The sequence below is a fragment of the Alligator mississippiensis genome, chromosome 1, assembly GCF_030867095.1.
Source record: "Alligator mississippiensis isolate rAllMis1 chromosome 1, rAllMis1, whole genome shotgun sequence".
Taxonomy (NCBI): domain Eukaryota; kingdom Metazoa; phylum Chordata; order Crocodylia; family Alligatoridae; genus Alligator; species Alligator mississippiensis.
The window spans coordinates 157,442,222-157,460,164 of NC_081824.1; the positions used below are offsets into that span (position 1 = coordinate 157,442,222).

General features: G+C 39.3%; 1 protein-coding gene across 1 annotated transcript in view; it reads left to right on the forward strand.

The window, feature by feature from the left end:
- Positions 1 to 17,943, forward strand: part of FMN2 (formin 2) — a 271,921-nt gene that overhangs the window by 240,724 nt on the left and 13,254 nt on the right. Inside the window, exon 18 of the mRNA XM_019500542.2 lies at positions 1,919 to 2,068. Coding sequence (XP_019356087.2) covers positions 1,919 to 2,068 — 150 coding nt within the window. The remainder of the gene's footprint in view (positions 1 to 1,918; positions 2,069 to 17,943) is intronic.

Sequence of the window (17,943 nt, forward strand, 5' to 3'; positions counted from 1 at the left end):
TGGCACTTTCAAAGTTCCCTGCTACCCTATAATGCTCATGCCTCTCTACTGCTAAAGACCAAAGTCTTTATATGAAAAGACATTCTATACAAGTTATGATCAGGGTCATAGGAGTCTTCTCCAATACAAAATTCGTGGAGGAATTAAAATTAGGTAGATGGAATGTAATTGGGCTGTCTCGGATTCAGCTGGAATAACAGGATTCATTCAGAAATGGTCACAACATTTTAAAAGCCAGAAGACAGACTACGATGTTACATTGGGTACACTGACCTGCATGGAAGGCTTTATTCTTTCAAAGATTTTAGTGTTTCCTGATCAGGGTGCTCTAGGCACACCTCTATTTAGCTTGTGGTTTAGGTTTCATGATCTAGTTTTAAGCTATTGGTACAGTAGGGTTAGAGCAATTGGGTCCTTTTAAATGTTTGGTGTATGTCTCTAATTAGGTTATCGTCTAATACTACTGTTATGGCATTATCTTGATGATACTCAGCTGGTGAAATTCTCTCCTTCCCTGCTCCCTCCCCCCCACACCAAAAAGTCTGTGACAAAATTCCCGTAGACTTCATCAAGGCCAAGATTTCACTCCAACGTCAATATGATGTAACAAGCAATATACGATTCATCAGTAGTTATTGTATGGGTGGTTGATCAGTAGTCATTTGAACAGAAACAAACATTCTTGAATACATTGTGAGCCATTTTATTTTCCACTTTGTAAAAAAAAAAATAAAACCCCAAAAGGCAATTTCATAATGAACGATGAATACATTGTGAGCCATTTTATTTTCCACTTTGTAAAAAAAAAAATAAAAACCCCAAAAGGCAATTTCATAATGAACGAGTTGAAATTTGAAATTATTGTCTTCCAGTAAAATGAAAGTTTAAATGTTGAGGTTCCTAAATACGTTTGAGATCACTACCTTATTGCTCCCAGCTCTCTTGCTCAGCTCTCTTGTTTAGTGAGTTATTTTGAGAGCAATATTTACTTATGGCATTTCAACTCCATATATTCAATGGGTCAGATCCTATTTTGTTGTATTAGGCATTTAAACAATACTTCCATATGAAAGTGTAAACTGTTGCATCTTGCTTGTGTTCCTATAAACTGGGCCTGCAAAAGGTAGGTGTGCCCTCCTCATCTGCTGCTTTCTGGGTGTGTCCAAACTGAGTGTTGGGTGCTTAGAAAGACACTGAATACATAAGAAGGGGGGTGGGGAGGAGTGGGGAAGGGGCAGTGATGGGAGAGGCAAACATGTAAGCAATAAAACCATAGGAGCAAAGGAGCAACAAAACTAATCCAGGTAATGGGATAGGAATCCATAGTCCCTGTTTAAACCATAATGAATCCAGTCTGTGGATGATTTCTTGTTCTGCAATTTGCTGTTCAGATTGGTTTTTAAAGGTTTGCTGCCAGAGAACGGCCGCCCTCAGGTCAGCAATGGAATGTCCAGGGAGGTCAAAGTGTTCTGCTGCAGGCCTGCATTTCTTTCTGAAGCTGACTGCATTTTCTGGACTGCTGCACATAGGTTGCTGTATTGTCAAAACACAGACGTAACAGAGTTGGTAAAACTCTACTCAGAACTACTATAGACTGTGATTTTTTTTTTTTTAATAATTTCTAATATAGTACAAAGGCAATGTGGGGTAGGCGTGGAATTCTCATATTGAAGGGATTAGAAGCAACTTCCATTTCGGCTTTAAAATGGACAATGCTTTGGTCAAAAACAGTGCATGTGATGAACAACAGAGATCAACCAAAATGTGTACCATAAAAACATTACAACTAGAGGCTCCACATATTTCAGTTTTGTTACCAAGATTAATTGTGTATGAAGTCAATATTTGATGGGGAAAGAAAATACTGTAGCAGTAGGTAATAAAATACTTGCTGGGTTTTTTTCTTTTCCTTTGACAGCTTTTTGGAAACTGCGGCTTATTTCTGCATGAAACCAAAAATGGGAGAGAAAGAGGTGTCCCCACATTCTTTCTTCAGTATTTGGCATGAATTCAGTTCGGACTTTAAAGATTTCTGGAAAAAAGAAAACAAACTTATTCTGCAAGAAAGGTAAGTTTCTTCATTTATGCAACAACTTTTATAAAATATCATTAATGGGAACAGTATTACAGAAAATAATTGTGCATACCAAATCCATCCAGTTGCCTTTTGAATAGCTTTTAATTCACTTCTCCTTACTGAACTTTTCCATGTTAAATATAACCTGAAAGCTGTAAACTCTATTAATGAGTAAAGATGTCAGTTTCCCCCAAAGCCTATAAGCCTCCTTTCCCATTTCTGGAAATATCATGTGTCGCTGTCAATCCAGGGTGTGAAAACAGATTCACTTGAGTCTTAAAAGTCATGGAGAAGTTTTCCATTCACATGTTATATTGAGTCATCAAAAGACAGGACATGATATACCCTGAAACATCTGCGATATAACGGGAAGACAAAAAATCTAAACCCACTTAAATAAAAGAAATAACCCCAAACTCCTTTCTCAGAGATGTTCCCTTGCCCCATTAGCTGCATAATATAGTATTGAGAAATCTGCCCTGCCTTGCAATAGAGTCTGTCTTTTGCTACAAAAAGTTATTGCTTTCTGGTCATTCCCTGAGTGTAGGAATGCTGCAATGGTTTAACAATATTACAATATGAGCCCCAAATTTACATACATGTGCATTCAGATGACTTAACTTCACGCATAAGTAGTGAAATGAACTTCAGTGGAAAACTACTTGAAAGCATAAATGCTTGCAGGATTAAAATATTCAAAATTAGTCACTAGTTCATGTTTAGGAATCTCAGCAAAAGTGGGCCTGTTTTTAGAAGTGTTGAACACTCCAAATTCCCACTGAAATCAGATTACATTGTGGGGCCAAATCAATGGAAGCTGTACCTAGAAAACCGGGTAACCAAATGAAATAGTTTATATTTAAGAAATAGGGAATGTATTGTAAAGTGAGCATCTTTTTCATAATTAAGCTAATTAATTACTGGACTGTGATTCTGCTGCAGGAGTATGGTACATATAGGAACACACTGCAGCTACTTTCTGGGGGATACACTTGGTTTTATTGCCCATCTGAAATAATCTCATGTAACTAAGTATCTCTCTTCAGTATTTAACTGGCAGCTCAAGCTAATGCTGTCTCAAGTTCTCCAGGCTGGCATTTAGCAGCCAGTTTTGCACAAGATCACTCTATCTTGTATTTCCAAATATTCTGTTTAAAAATAGTCTTTTAAAAACTGGTTTTCTCTTTTCAGATCATTGGGTTATTTTCCTATAAACAAATGATTCTCACTATATTTTTTTCTCTTTAATTTAAAAGAAACTCCCCCGGAGGAAGTTCTGTTATTCTTTTAAAGAACATATTTTGGAAAAATTTGAAAACACTCTTGAAATACTCTGCCAATCAAGCAAATTCTTATTTGCTTCTCTTGTTTTTCTTATTTTGAATGACAAGAGAAGTTTGAATGAGAACAGGATCTTTCAGGATTCATTTGATGGTGTTTTTTATTACCCTAGTTAAATCGGACTGATAACATGGCTATAGTGCACCCTCACTTCCCTCCCCCTCCCCCCCCCCCAACCGCACACATGCACACAAACCCATCCACCCACCACTTGGTATGGAGATGATGAGCATCTAAAGAAAAGGTTCATGAATATCTGTGGGGACCATTGTGTGGCTGGAATGTCTGTGGGAGTGTAAATAAGTTATGGTACCCCCTTCTTCCTCTAAAAAGCAGTTAAAATAAAAATATAAGGACAGATCTTCTCCTGGTGTAAACTGTCATAACACCATTGAAGTTGGTGCCAAGATCTGACTTATAGTTTTTTACAATGAGTTATGTTTCTCTGAGGTTCAATGACTGACACATGCAATAAATATTCCACTGAGACTGGCTGGCTTAGCATTGTGGAAATACCCTGTTATGAAAATACAAGGATTTTCTTTGTGACAATACATGCCCCTTGAATACTGCTGATACTATTTATACCTATGGGTACAGTCAGAAGATTTTGGTGTCTATATCTTATAAAAGTATCTAATACTTATATTTGAGGAACAATCTTGACCCTAATGAAGTCAATGGAAAAACTCCTTTTGACTTCACTAAGGTCAGGATTTTCTCATTTGCTTTTTGATAGCACAGTAATTGCTTCTCTCTACCTGTGTTTGTTGTATCAAGTTATTCTCTGTAGCTAATAAGGAAAAGAAGTGTGTCAAGGCATTTATCACTGCTAGGATGCTGTCTGTACATATTTGCTGGCAATAACATCTTTTTGTGACAGGTCTAAGATCTTTTCTTCCATTGACTGCTTGAGGTTAACAGCATAACTTGGTTGTGATCGTGTTTATAAAATCTTTTGCAACAACATCACTCCTTTACTTTTGTTTGAGTGAGAAAAGGTTTTAGTTTTAATAAGGCTACACCGTGAGCTGAATTTCTGGCATAGTTTTAATGCCCTCAGACATGGAATACAAAGGGACGGCAATTGCCTGTTTATAATAGCAGCTTCTTATCCAATTTCTGTGAATGTGAAACAAATTGTTAACACAATAACTCACCTAAAGACCTTCACAGATGGCATTTTCTAAGGTGTACCCTGATATTGCAGACGCACTAAAAATGCATGTGTTTAAACAAAGCAGTCAGGCATTTATATGCAAAAGATAAACAGAGAAGTACGTAGTCTTGGTATCTCTTAGCTACGAGCTGAAAGAAAACGCAAAGAAAAATGGTGCAAGGTTCAGACCAAATTCATTTTTCTGAAGTTTTCTACTGCTTCTGCTCAATTGTGTCAGATGAAATAAAGCAGAAGTGGAAAATACCAGCTGCAGAGAAAATTATAGAAGACAAACTGTTGAATACAGTAGCAATAAAAAGATAAATTCACCTGAAATTTACACTTAAAGCATAGTTCTGTCAGTAGTTCTCTTGCAGTTTTCTTAACAGCAGAATGTTTGGTAGCAACACTATAGTCAAGGTTAAGTTGAGCTTTCCATTCTAAATCACTGTCTGTCTTGTTTATAATGTTCTCAAAAATGTACTGTTTAGGCTAAATTTTTTTGTGCTGGATTTCAGACTGAAGGCAAGTTTTTTTTTTAAAGTCTGTACAATATCCATGAAACCATTTTTATGTATATTAACCTTTTTTTTTCCAAGAAACTATTTTGCATTTTAAGAGATTGCTGTGTAGTAGCCAAACCATTTCGCCTGAAATTCAACCATGTCTGATATGTTCTTTTCAGAAAGAAATCATGTCTCATACGTTTGCGTGGAATTGGTACCGGATTAAGCTTTGTTAAATCGGTGGAACTCCCTTAATAAAATTTCGATGTCAATTTTGAATGGACAAACTTTAAGCAATCTCATGTTGACTCCTCCCCTCTATATTTTTAGTGTGCCCATACATTCCACTCGGGCACATTTTGAGAGCTCTGCAAATGTATCTACCAGTATGTTACCCACCACATCACATACACTTTAAAATAGGTTACCAGCTGGGAAGTGCCAAAGAAAGGCTGCCACATCTGCCCTGACCTCTTCTAATGTCAGTTTGAATGGAGCCTCCCAAACTCCGTGTAGGCCTGTCAAGCTTTCTTTTTGGCACATATACATATGCATGTACATTCACATAAGTAGCTCCATGCCCTGAAAGACAGAGTGCACTCTGGAACATCAGGCTTATGCAACTGCAGAGAAACCTATACAAAGGTTCACCCTTATTACATACAACCTCTTGTCTTGAGAGAGAGAGAAAAAATCCTCAAATACATTTTTATATTTCTCTTGGGCGAAGAGAGATTAGATGTAATCATCACATATGTGAGCGAGTTGCTAGCAATTGAAGGAATGCAGAAAAAAACAGTGCTGAAAGTGACACGTTTTTCCCCTCATTGTTAGCACTGAACTTATAGCATATCCAGAGGTAGGGACACTGTGCAATTGGAGGAGAACATCAGAACCACTTTTGATTATGCAGAAGCAGCAGCAAGAGAACCAAATCTGATATTTCTTCTCAAATATGAATTTGCAGTTCCATGTTAGGGTGTAATACTTACAAAATCCTAGATATTTGATATTGCTCAGTAAGAAGCTTTCTGGTCATCCTTAGTGTGCCAAGCTACCTATTTGTGTATTTGTTTATATTTACCCTTTTTCTCAGAAATCAATTCCTTTTATTCTCCCATTTTGTTTGTATTAGTGTGTGTGTGTGTGTGTGTGTGTGTGTGTGTGTGTGTGTGTTTGGTGTTCCTCTGAATTATTTCTGGCTTCACTGTCTCTTGGTAGAAATGAAATGCCCAATATCAAATGTTGGGACTTGGGACTCTTCAGCCTAGGGAAGAGAAGGCTCAGGGGGGACTTGGTGGCAGCCTACAAGTATATAAGGGATGTGCATCTGGATCTGGGAGAACAGTTGTTCACCACAGCTCCCCAAGGGATAACAAGGTTTCATGACCACAAACTCCTGGAAGGCTGATTTCGCCTGGACATAAGAAAAAACTTCTTTACAGTCCATGTATCCAGGGTATGGAACAGACTCCCCACCCCCCCGAGGTGGTGCAAGCACCTACTCTGGACTCATTCAAAACGTGTCTGGATGCTTATCTTGCTGGGATCACTTGACTTTTTTTTTTTTTTTTTTTTTTTTACTTTTAAGAGGCATTTATTCCAGGGAGGGTAACAAATCGGGGCCAGTAGAGAGTATGTACAGGTTGGCCCGAACACCTGGGCCTCATGGGCATGGCCTGGGCTCATGGCCTGCAAGGCCTGCCTGTACACTCTAGACTAAAAAAAAACCACAGCGAACAAAAGAACTATTTACATATTTACAGTTCTGCCAGCGGGGACACCCATAGGGGCCTCAGGGGTTGACCTGCATGAAACAAAGTCCAAGACCTTGGCCCCCTGGACGTGACTCTGCAGCTTGAGCAGCCAGTGATGTGACCCCAGCAGACTGCCTGCCTATAGCAGAGGGCTAGACACAATCTCATGTGGTCCCTTTCAGCCAGATGTCTATGAAATCTAGTAAATGTGTTGTTTGAAATTTGACTGTGAAATTAGAGGGAAAGCAGCACCTTTATTTCCCTTGCTGTCCAGTGAAGGGAGAGAGAAGTGCTGGGCAAGAGCACCTATGCAATATTTCTGAGGACTGGAAAAGTCAAGTCAGGGTGGGAAAGAAGCTGCATAAAAACCTGAAGAGAGAAACGATTAGGCAAGGAAAATCTATGAAGAAGGCAATTTTAAATCTTTTCCTGCGAATCCAGAGGAAAGTGCTTTGCTCCCAAAGGGAGATCCCGCTGAGTAAGGAGACATATTCATCATTTAAAAAAAAAAAAAAAGTAAGTGCAGCCATTTTCTAGGACAGTCAAATACATAGGGAGTAAATCCTTGCTTAGAGTATAGTTACATACACAGTGCATTCTTGCTGTGTCTTCTGTCGATCTGGGGAGCAGAGTCTGTGTTTCATCACTTGTGGAGTTGTACTTTTCATTAAAAAAATAAGTGAGGAAAAATTATTATTTGTAATGGAGGGTTTTTTTTAAATCTGTTATCTGGCTGAAGATGATAGCAAGGCTTTCAGGGTTCATTTTAAATTAAACTAAAAAAAATGTCCACTACCTTAAAATGTCAACATAATTTGAGAAGACTTATGGTTTTATTAAAATTTGCTGGACCTTTCAGTGAATGAAAAGAAACACCACTGCGCTGGGGCAAAAAAGTTAATCAGCCCTCTGTCTCCCTTTTTTGGGGTAGCATGCAATGGACAGGAGCTCCTCTCATATCTGTCCCCACTCTGTCCCCCTGTTGCCTCAACTTGCCCAACCTGCTGCAAAATTAAAAGAATAGAGGAAGAATTAAAAGGAGGGTCTGGAGGGCCTCTAAATGTGTGTGAAATAGATTGATAAGATGCTCTTCTTGATCCTCACATTTAGCAATTCCAGCAATTAGAATTCAACTGACCCCAGGATGTGTGCGAAAGAAGAGCATAGACACAAAGGCCCACCTTCTGGCATAACCGTTAAAGTCCCTGCATGCACCTCACACTTAAGTTTGGGAATTTAGTTTAACTGACTCCATCCAACCTTTTTAACTCCCAAGATAAATCTTTGACATTTTAAAAATAATCTATAAACTCCAAAAATGTGCTTCATGCTGGCCTGTAATAGTTGCCCGTTCCCGTAAGAATAGCAGTTAAGCTGGCACCTGGCGTGTCACACTGTGTACATCTAGATGAAAGGGAGATTCCTGGCCAACATGTCTCCACAGCTCATTGATCTCTCTCTGCAGAAAGACTGGTATGTCTCCCTACAGATTCCTTGGCAGGATGATTTAAAACTTGCTGTTGAGCAATTTTAAGTCTGGCATTAGGTATCTGTGCACTGCACGGTAAGGAGCACACAAGTTAGCTGCCACTGTTGCTTGCAAAAAGGGGCATTAAATCACATAGCATGAGCTCTGTCTTCCCAAAACAATCTAAAGGATCTTTTGTTTAACACTTATAATAAGAACCAGTGAATTAGACCTGAGAAGGAGAGATCTGGGGACATTGGGGAATATTTGCTTAGGTAGCATTGCCTAGGAAGATCATGCTTCCAAACTGATGTAAAATTATTTTATATCTTCTGCATAATGGAAATCATAAGGGTTTCTGGGGAGGGTCACGTTAAAAAATGAATATTGTTTATATATTTGCTTATTTACGACTACTGACCTCATTACTAGTACGTTTTTATTTCTCACTGATCAACCTAGGGTTCAATGCAGCTAGTTCTTACTTTTACCTTATATGACAACAATATTTGAGAACAGAATGCATCTTATGTGCCTCCCAACTGCATTTTTTCTTATGAGATGTCATATTTTGAGGGGTTTTTCATATTTTTAATGTTGGAAATGGCTTCTAAAGAGATTGTGTTTATATTTTAATATAAGGAAGTTAAAAAGCAATTTCAAATAAACATGAAGATGTCAAAAAAAGAAACAAACACTAATATTATGAAAAGAGATGTCACAAAAAGCAGTCTATAGGGAAAGTAGCAGCCCAAAATTTCAGCAAATGTGTCCCTTTCCTTGCCTGCTACAGTCCATGTTGTGTTAAAATATAAGGTAGTAGGATGTTTTCTTGTTTGGAATGAGTTATCACTTCTAAATTCTGTTTCTGAGGAGTTTACTTCCTAAAAAGAACAACCTCTTTGACCTAAAATCCTTGATATCAGGTGGAAGTTATTTTTTTAAACTATTCGACCAAACCTTCATTTTGCAATTTCAGGTAATGTAAGACAAGTGAAATAGTGAATGTTCTCCATTAACATATATACAGCAGTGAGGCAGCTCACCTGATTATGGATTACAAGATATAGGTTGGTATCATAAACACCTGCCTGATTAAATGCTTCTTTTCTTTGGGTTTGCAGCCCATGTGAGGACAGATTTGAGAATACTCTGCCCATAACCAGTCAAGGAACTTACCCTTTTTTTTTATTCCTAAGATCATATATGGCAAGATAATACATAGCTGTGTAGGACAGAGGTTACATACGATGCATATGCAGTCAATGCCTGAAAAGATTAATGGCATTTTCTTTTAGGCCATAGTCCTGTAATTTAGGTGCACCGGACTTCATCCCATTGAACTCAATTGGCTCTACTTGGATGTATATGTTGGTCACTTGTATAAGTGAGCCCAGGATCAGGGCCCCATTTTATATCAACCTATACTAGATGTATAAGTGAGATTCACCATAAATGAACAATCCTTGAAATACTCTTCAGTATTTATTGACCAGGTGCATATTACTTTCATGAAAATTTTAAAAAACTTTGTATATTTTCTGGCTACAAAATAATGTTACTGAGAATGGAAGTGGACTACCCCCAATGTAGGGGGAACAAGTGTTTCTTAATGTATAAATAGCTAACTTTCAAAGACTAGTACAATGGCACCTGAATAGAAACATATGGTTCAAATTTTTATTAACTTGGTGCCAGTGTTGTACATTTTTAACATCACATTGAATGGCTGCAACAATTTATGATTCAGTTCATTTTGTTCTTTTTTCTCTCTCTCTTACTCCCTGCCCCCCCCCCCCCTTATCACTTTCCTACAAAGAACAGCTTAAAAAAATGGAGAGTACATAGAAATTTTTCAATATTGGAAAAATATTGACAATATTATTTTTAAAATCAAAGTTTGTTTACTTTTATTTGTAGCATAAAATATTTTTGGAGAAAATGATGCTTTCTTTTGGGAAGGGACAGAAACAAATCCCTACTGTATTAAATATGGATATTCAAATATTATTATAACAATTACATAAAAAGAGATTTGATTTACAAAATGTGATAGCTCTTGATCATAGAGTTTGTTCTGAACAAGTGAACTCTCAGAATGCATGCAGGCCAAGTATCCAGTGATTAGGCACTGTGTGCCCACTGAAGTCAGTGGGTGGACATAAGGTTGTAGTTTGTGGTGGTATTTTTTTGAAGAAAAAAATAAAAGTTGCTACTACAAATTTATTTTCATAATTCTGTGAATGTATTGCAGAAACCAACTAATCTGCCCACCCTACCTTTGTTGAAATTTGATAGATAATAATAAAGATAAAAATATGAATGTGATTTTCCTCAATAGTTGCTTAGAAGAATGGTTCTACTTACTCTTGAAGTGATCGGAAGGGATTCTTTTCTCTGTCTGTCTCCCTCTGCCTTCCTTGTCCACTAGCATTGGCCCTTCTCTTCCCAGCTTCCCAGTCTTTGTCTTGCATGCTCCCTTCATGTTCTACCACAACCTTGTCTATTGCAAACCTAACATGTGTCCTTTACCTTTCCCATTATCTCCATTTCTGTTATTCCTACACCAATTATCCTACATTCTCCACTGAAGTTGCCTTCAATGTCTCACTTTCTTCTCTTTTTTTTTTTTTACCTTTACTCTCTTCTCTCCTATTCCACATTCCATCTGCAGCTCCTAGAATATAAATATATTGGACCCAAATAATGCTGTGTGATATTTGGAATTTGCTGTCCCATTAAAAAAAATCACATATTTTGATATTTTTTGTCCCATATCAGGATCAAAATTTAAAATATTTCAGTTTCACATAAGAAAGTATTACAAAAATAGTTTGCATGTCACAAAAGTTTTGGTTTCAGTTGAAATGAAAAGTTTCACCATTTGGAAAAGGAAATGATCTAGTTTACACCGAGTTGAAATTCTTCATTTTAAGGCAGTTCAACATTGAATCACATTTCCTATTGAAGTAATGCCTAATAGGAATTCTAATGTGGATGCTTGATCATCTCTTTTTATCCTATGGGCCAGGTTCCTTCCCTGAACTAAATCTCTCAGGATGCCCCATGTAGCAAGATCAGAGAAGAAAACATGTTAAATGTTTGGAGACTTGAATCCTCAGAAAGGCCCAGCCATAGGAGAAACTCCTATATAGCAGTGCATGACAACTAAAGAATACTGAGCTAATTAAAAAATAAATTAAACATTTTGGATCAGTTTAGCCAAACTAAACCCATAGTTCAACCAGTCCAGAAAGAAATCCCATTGGGAATGTTGATTTTTACACAAACTACATTTTCCATTACAGAATCATTCCAAGGCAAAAATTTTAATCAACTGTCTTAGCCTAATCAACTGCTAAAGATCACTAAGGACTTCAGTGGGGATTAGCTGGTGTCTTCCAATAGGCCTTCCAGTATTCCAGCTTAAAATTGGAAAAGTGTAATGTTGAACTAATCAAGGGAGTTATGCCAGTTTGCATCATATGAGGGGGTAGGGGGAAACTAGATATATTTGTGAATCTTGTTCAGAAGAAGAGCCTAGACTGCTGTACAATGGTGACACGCATTGTTTGAGAAATAACGCATCAAAGTAGTACATTAAACTACTAGTTTAGAGTTCTGAGAAAAAGTTAAATCTGTTATTCAAAGTCTGGTCCAAATTGTTGACAGAGGAGGATATCCAGGGTTCTGCTGCAGGTTAGTTTCTATTTTAAGTGGTCAGATTAAACCATTTTAATCTATTTGTCCTTGGTCTTCTGAGCCAAAGTATGATTAATCACTATACTTTCGGCCAACTATTGTCTGCTGTATCGTCCTTAAAGGAACAGTGCAAGGAATTAGCTGTGATGTCAGGATAGTCCAGTACATAACCCCTATGTTGGCAGGCTGAAATTAGGTTTCATTTGTCAGTTTCATGGGGCTGGGTAATTATAAATGTGATTCTTATCTGTACAAAAATCTTTGCACTGAGTTAGTAATCACTTTCATTTTATCACTTGATCCCTGATAGCTTCAGATAGAAGGTTCTACATTTTTCCTCTGTAAAGAACTTTATCTCATGCAGTAATATTGTTGTCCACCAAAATCCATCTTTAATAAATACTGAAATAATACTATGTGTGTGTATGTGTATGTACACACAAACACAATTATGTAAATAATTAAATACAAATTTAAGCAATAATGCAATTGGTTTAAATAATCACATTTAGGTCTGCTGTTCAGAAACAGTAACTTTAAGCTATCTTAGTGTTACAAATCAATTGTTTGCCCAACAAAAGCATAATCCACACAAAACTATCTATAATGCTTTATAGCAGGCAACACGCATTGTATTTTATTTTAACTGATGAAAGACATTTGGCTACTAAATCTGTAAAAACGTTTGGTTTCCTTTACTCTTCCTTTTTTTTAATAGTCTTACAATGTATTCAATTTATGCAGGCAAGATCATTTTGGGTTCCATTTACTGCATGGTCAAAATGTAGTAACCAGGTCTGCATTAGCTCACGATGAGAACCTGCATTGTGACCACCTCTGCATGTAACATTCCAGTCCTGTCAGTATGTTTAAATTTGTCGTGTACTAGTAGACTCTAGTGAAGTGTAAAGGTATCTCCACCAAGCCTAGTTGGAGCCAGCAGGAAATGAATCTGTCTGCCACAGATACTTATTTAGACAAAATTATTAATGCTTAGTGGCAGGGAAGTGGCTCCCCTTCTCATTGGATTGAATGATGAGAGACATTCTCACAGCCTTGATAAGGCTGTGGTCAGGCTGGCGTTTGGTTTAGAAGGTAGATAAAATGATTCTGACTTCAGGGCAAGGACGTCTGGTTTCTTTTTCCTGTATCTGTGCCAGAGTGCATCTCCCTTATTCATCTTGCGAACTGCCTTTAAACTTAATCATGGTGAACATGTTGTATATGTTTGCCTGGCAATAAATAGGGGGGAGAGGGAGGTGAAAGTGCTAGGAAAAAACCCCACAATTTTATTCTGATAGAAACAAGAAACTTCTCCCTTTGTTTAGTTTAACCCACACTAAACTAGCCAAATCTTCTTGAAAGGCAGGTTCTGAAAACTGTTTTGTGTTGTAAAAATTGTATTGTGTTGTAACTACTAGTTAAAATAGTACTTATATTTACAAATGCTTCTGGACTGTGCACGATGATGTACACTTCCTGAACATTTTCATTTAACATGGGAAGAACCAGGAGACAATGATTTTTAAAGACAATGTGACTGACAATGTTACATATGAAGTTTTATATGTGTTTTTTTATTTTTAAATGGAAGCAAATTAAGTGGGACAAAAGCAGGAAACAATGTGATGAATGGATTTCAAATCTCGCTGAAATAAAAGGGTTTAGAGAGAGAGTCTAAGTCCCACCCTGCACTTCAGATCCTTACTCAAAGCTCCTCTACAGCACTAGAACCCTCCTTACAATATCGGTTGAACAAAGTAAAATTATGCCTGCATCTGGAAACCAGTAAAAAGCATATATAGATATTCCTGTGCCTTCTGCCCCCTTCTTTAGCCAATGATGCCTTCCCTGGGTGCATGTCACAAACCCTGGCAGTTAAAGGGTTGCACGGGAACCACATTCCAGAAGTACATGGATGAATAGACTGTGTGGTGGCAGCTGCTGTCATACCTTGTAGAGGTATGCTGTTTGGGTGGAGTGTGAGGACATGTGGGTACCAATCTAGTAAAGCATTTAAGCACATGCTTAATTTAAATATTTGAATAGCTCCTATCATAGTAGCTGTTTCTCTGACCCTCTCTGACCCTTCCTGGTCTTTTCAAATGTACCTTTTCTTTGGCCCTAAGTTTTCAGTTGCCTTAGATGTAAACTAATAATTTTCGCTCTGAAGCAAACCTTTGTACTGCAGCCCCCTGGTTCTAACCTTGATTAGCAAAGTTGATATGACTTAAGTTCAGTACCTGCATTTCTGTTGCATCTAAGAGGAACAGTCAAAGGTTAGTACTGTAGCCAAAAAGCCTTTCTACTCCATAGTATGGTTTAAATATATTGAAAGTATTTAAGAGAAAAAACAAATCTTAAAAATGATAAATCAGTCTATATGCATGTCCACCTTTCTCTAAGGCTTTTTATTATCTGAATCTGGGGAATGTCCAGCTGCTTCAAACGTCCTATCCACAATCTCCCTCTTTGGCAGCCTAATGTCCTAGACTGCTTTTAATAATTGTTGCCATGTTCCTTTCTTGAGAAGACTTTCTGACTCCTCTTTTTATCTCCCTGGGAAGGTCTACACTATTTCTGAAAAACCTTCTCAAGCACTGTCTGCCCATATCGGCTAAACTCACTGGACCAGCAGAGAAGCCACTCTGAGAATGTTTCACAACCGGTCTTGAGCTACCTGTCTCACCAGGCTACTCATAGCTGTGGATGGCACACTGGAGTACTTGGGTCACCTCTGTATTTCCTGACATGTTGTGTACAAGTGGCAGCAGGTGGACAGGATGTGTTTGACAACCAGCCCAAAGAGTGCTGGGAACTTTGGCCTAGACCCTGGAAGTATATCATCACCCTGTAATTGTTCCCCTTCCTTGTGATTTTTTGGAGGTTTACATCTTTGTAGCTACTGCCTTGTTTCTTCCAGATGCCTCCACTTCCCATATCACAATAAATCAGTACGCTCATTCAGGAAATGGCAGGAGACTGAGAAAAAATCCACATGATTCATAGATTCATAGATGCTACGGTCAGAAGGAACCTCAACAGATCATTGAGTCCAACCCCCTGCCTAGGCAGGAAAGAGTGCTGGGGTCAGATCACCCCAGCCAGATGCCTTCTCTTAAAGACCCCCAAGGTAGGGGAGAGCACCACCTCCCTTGGAAGCCCATTCCAAATTTTGGCCACCCTTACCATGAAAAAGTTTTTCCTGATATCTAGCCTAAATCTGCTCTCTGTCAGTTTGTGACCATTGGTCCTTGTTACCCCAAGAGGCGCCCTGGTGAACTGAGCATCTCCAATCCCTTGCTGTGTCCCCCTAATGAATTTGTAGGCAGTCACAAGATCACCTCTCAACCTTCTCTTGCGGAGGCTGAAGAGGTCCAGGTCCCTCAGTCTCTCCTCATAGGGCTTGTCCTATAAGCCCTAACCACACAAGTGGCTCTCCTCTGGACCTTCTCAAGTCTATCAACATCCTTCTTGAAGTATGGTACCCAAAACTGGACACAGTACTTGAACTATGGTCTGACCAATGCCACATAGAGGGGAAGTATCAGCTCCTTGGTTCTATTTGTCATGCATCTACTGATGCATAATGAAGTCTGGTTAGCTTTGCTGATGATTTCATCACACTGATGACTCATGTTCATCTCGGAGTCCACTATGACTCTGAGATCCCTTTCCATTTCTGTGCTGCTGAGAGTGTCACTTCCCAGCCAGTAGGTGTGCTAGATATTTTTGCACCCTAAAAGCAGCACTCTACACTTTTCCTTGTTGTACCGCATCCTATTGTGTACTGCCCACTTTTCCAACCTGTCTAGTTCTGCCTGCAATCGTTCCCTACTACGGAGTATGCACTTCACCCCACAATTTGGTATCATACACAAACTTGGACAGAGTACACTTCCCACCCACATCTAAGTCACTGATGAAGATATTGAAGAGTACAGGTACAAGGACCGAACCCTGTGGGACCCCACTGCCCACATCCTTCCAGGTCAATACTGACCCATCTACTACCATTCTCTGGTGTGACTGCTAAGCTAATTTGCCACCCACCGGACCATGTAAACATCTGTCACAGCCTCTTAATTTACTTATGAGAATGGGATGAGATACCGTATGGAAGGCCTTGCTAAAATCCAGGAAAGCAACATCCACCTCTTCTACTGCATCTAAGCATTTTGTGACCCTGTCATAAAACACAAGTAGATTAGTCAGGCATGATCTACCTGCTATGAATCCATGCTGGTTGCCCTGCTACATTATTTTTCCTGCTGGACTCCCACACATATGATCCTTCATAATCTTTTCAAAGACCTTTCCAAGGATGGAGGTGAGACTGACAGGCCTATAATTACTCGGATCCTCCTTCTTCCCCTTCTTGAAAATAAGGACCACATTGGCCCTTTTCCAGTCCTCTGGGACCTGACCCTAGTGCCACAAGTGCTCAAACAGCTGTGCCAGTGGTTCTGCTATGACACTAGCCAATTCCTTCAGTATTCTCAGATGCAGCTCATCCGGGCCTGCTAACTTGAACACATCCAGTCCATCCAAGTGACTCTGCACCAAGTCAGAGTTGACAGTTGATGGGCTGGTGTCCCTCTGATGTTTGTCTAAGAGCCCATTAGGAGACATATCTTGACCCCTGTTCAGGAACACTGAGGCAAAACGCTCATTGAATAGCTCAGCCTTGTCCCCCTGTCTGTCACTAATTGCTCCTTCTTGTTAAGTAGGGGTCCAGTGCTGCCCTGTGGCTTCCTTTTACTCCCTACATACCTAAAACAAAGACTTCTTGTTGTCTTCAATTTGTGTTGCCAGCCTCAGCTCTGTAGTTGCTTTGGCTTTTCTAACTGTCTCCCTGCAAGTGTGGGCCAAATAGGTATACTTCTCCTTGGCAGCTTCCCCCTTCTTCCACTGCCTATATGCCTTCTTTTTTTCCCTTAGGCTCCTCTGGATTTCCCTGTTTAACCAACAAAGTTTTTTGGCTCCTTTCCCCCTTTTCCCTCATACTGGGATAGTCTCCCTCTGTGCCTGAAGGATCACATCCTTTAGAAATGACCACCCTTCCTGGACTCCCATCTTGCACTTCAGATCCTTACTCAAAGCTCCTCTACAGCACTAGAACCCTCCTTACAATATCGGTTGAACAAAGTAAAATTATGCCTGCATCTGGAAACCAGTAAAAAGCACTTTTCTCCTGCAGTGTGTCATTGACCAGACTCCTAAGCACACTGAAGTTAGCCTTCCTAAAGTCAAGCACTTCCACCCTACTAGTTATCTTATCCACCCTATGCCATATGGTGAATTTGATTGATTGGTGGTCACTGTCCCAAAGGTGACCACCAATCAATCAGCTCCCCTACCAGGTCCTGCCCCATAGTTGACACCAAGTCCAGTAAGGCATTCCCCCTAGTGGGACTGTATACCTTCTGTGTTAGGTGAAGATCCTGCACACAGGTTGGATTGACTGATGCTTCTCCCAGCAGATGTCAGGGTAGTTTAGGTCCCCCATGACAACCATGTCCCTCGCCTCTGAGAATTCCAAGTCTAGCTTTTCCTCTTGGTGTGGTGGTCTGTCGCAGACCCCCACCAACAAGTCCCTTTCCCCTCGACCTCCATGTATCCTAACCCGCAATGCCTCAACTTTCTCCTCCTCTGATCCCATTTTGATTAGGGTACATGTATAATGCTCCTTTACATAAAGAGCAAACCTGCTCCCTTTTCTCCCTACTCTGTCCCTTCTTTACAATCTGTAACCCTCAACGTGTACTGCCCAGTCATGGGTAGGGTCCCATCAGGTTTCCATTAGCCCCACAAAATCAAAGTTATTGTCTGCAAGTAGGAGTGCGAGTTCTTCCTGCTTGTTCCCCATGCTCCTAGCATTAGTATAGAGACATTTGAGTCCTCGAAATGGTGCCTTTGCTGCCCCCCTGTTC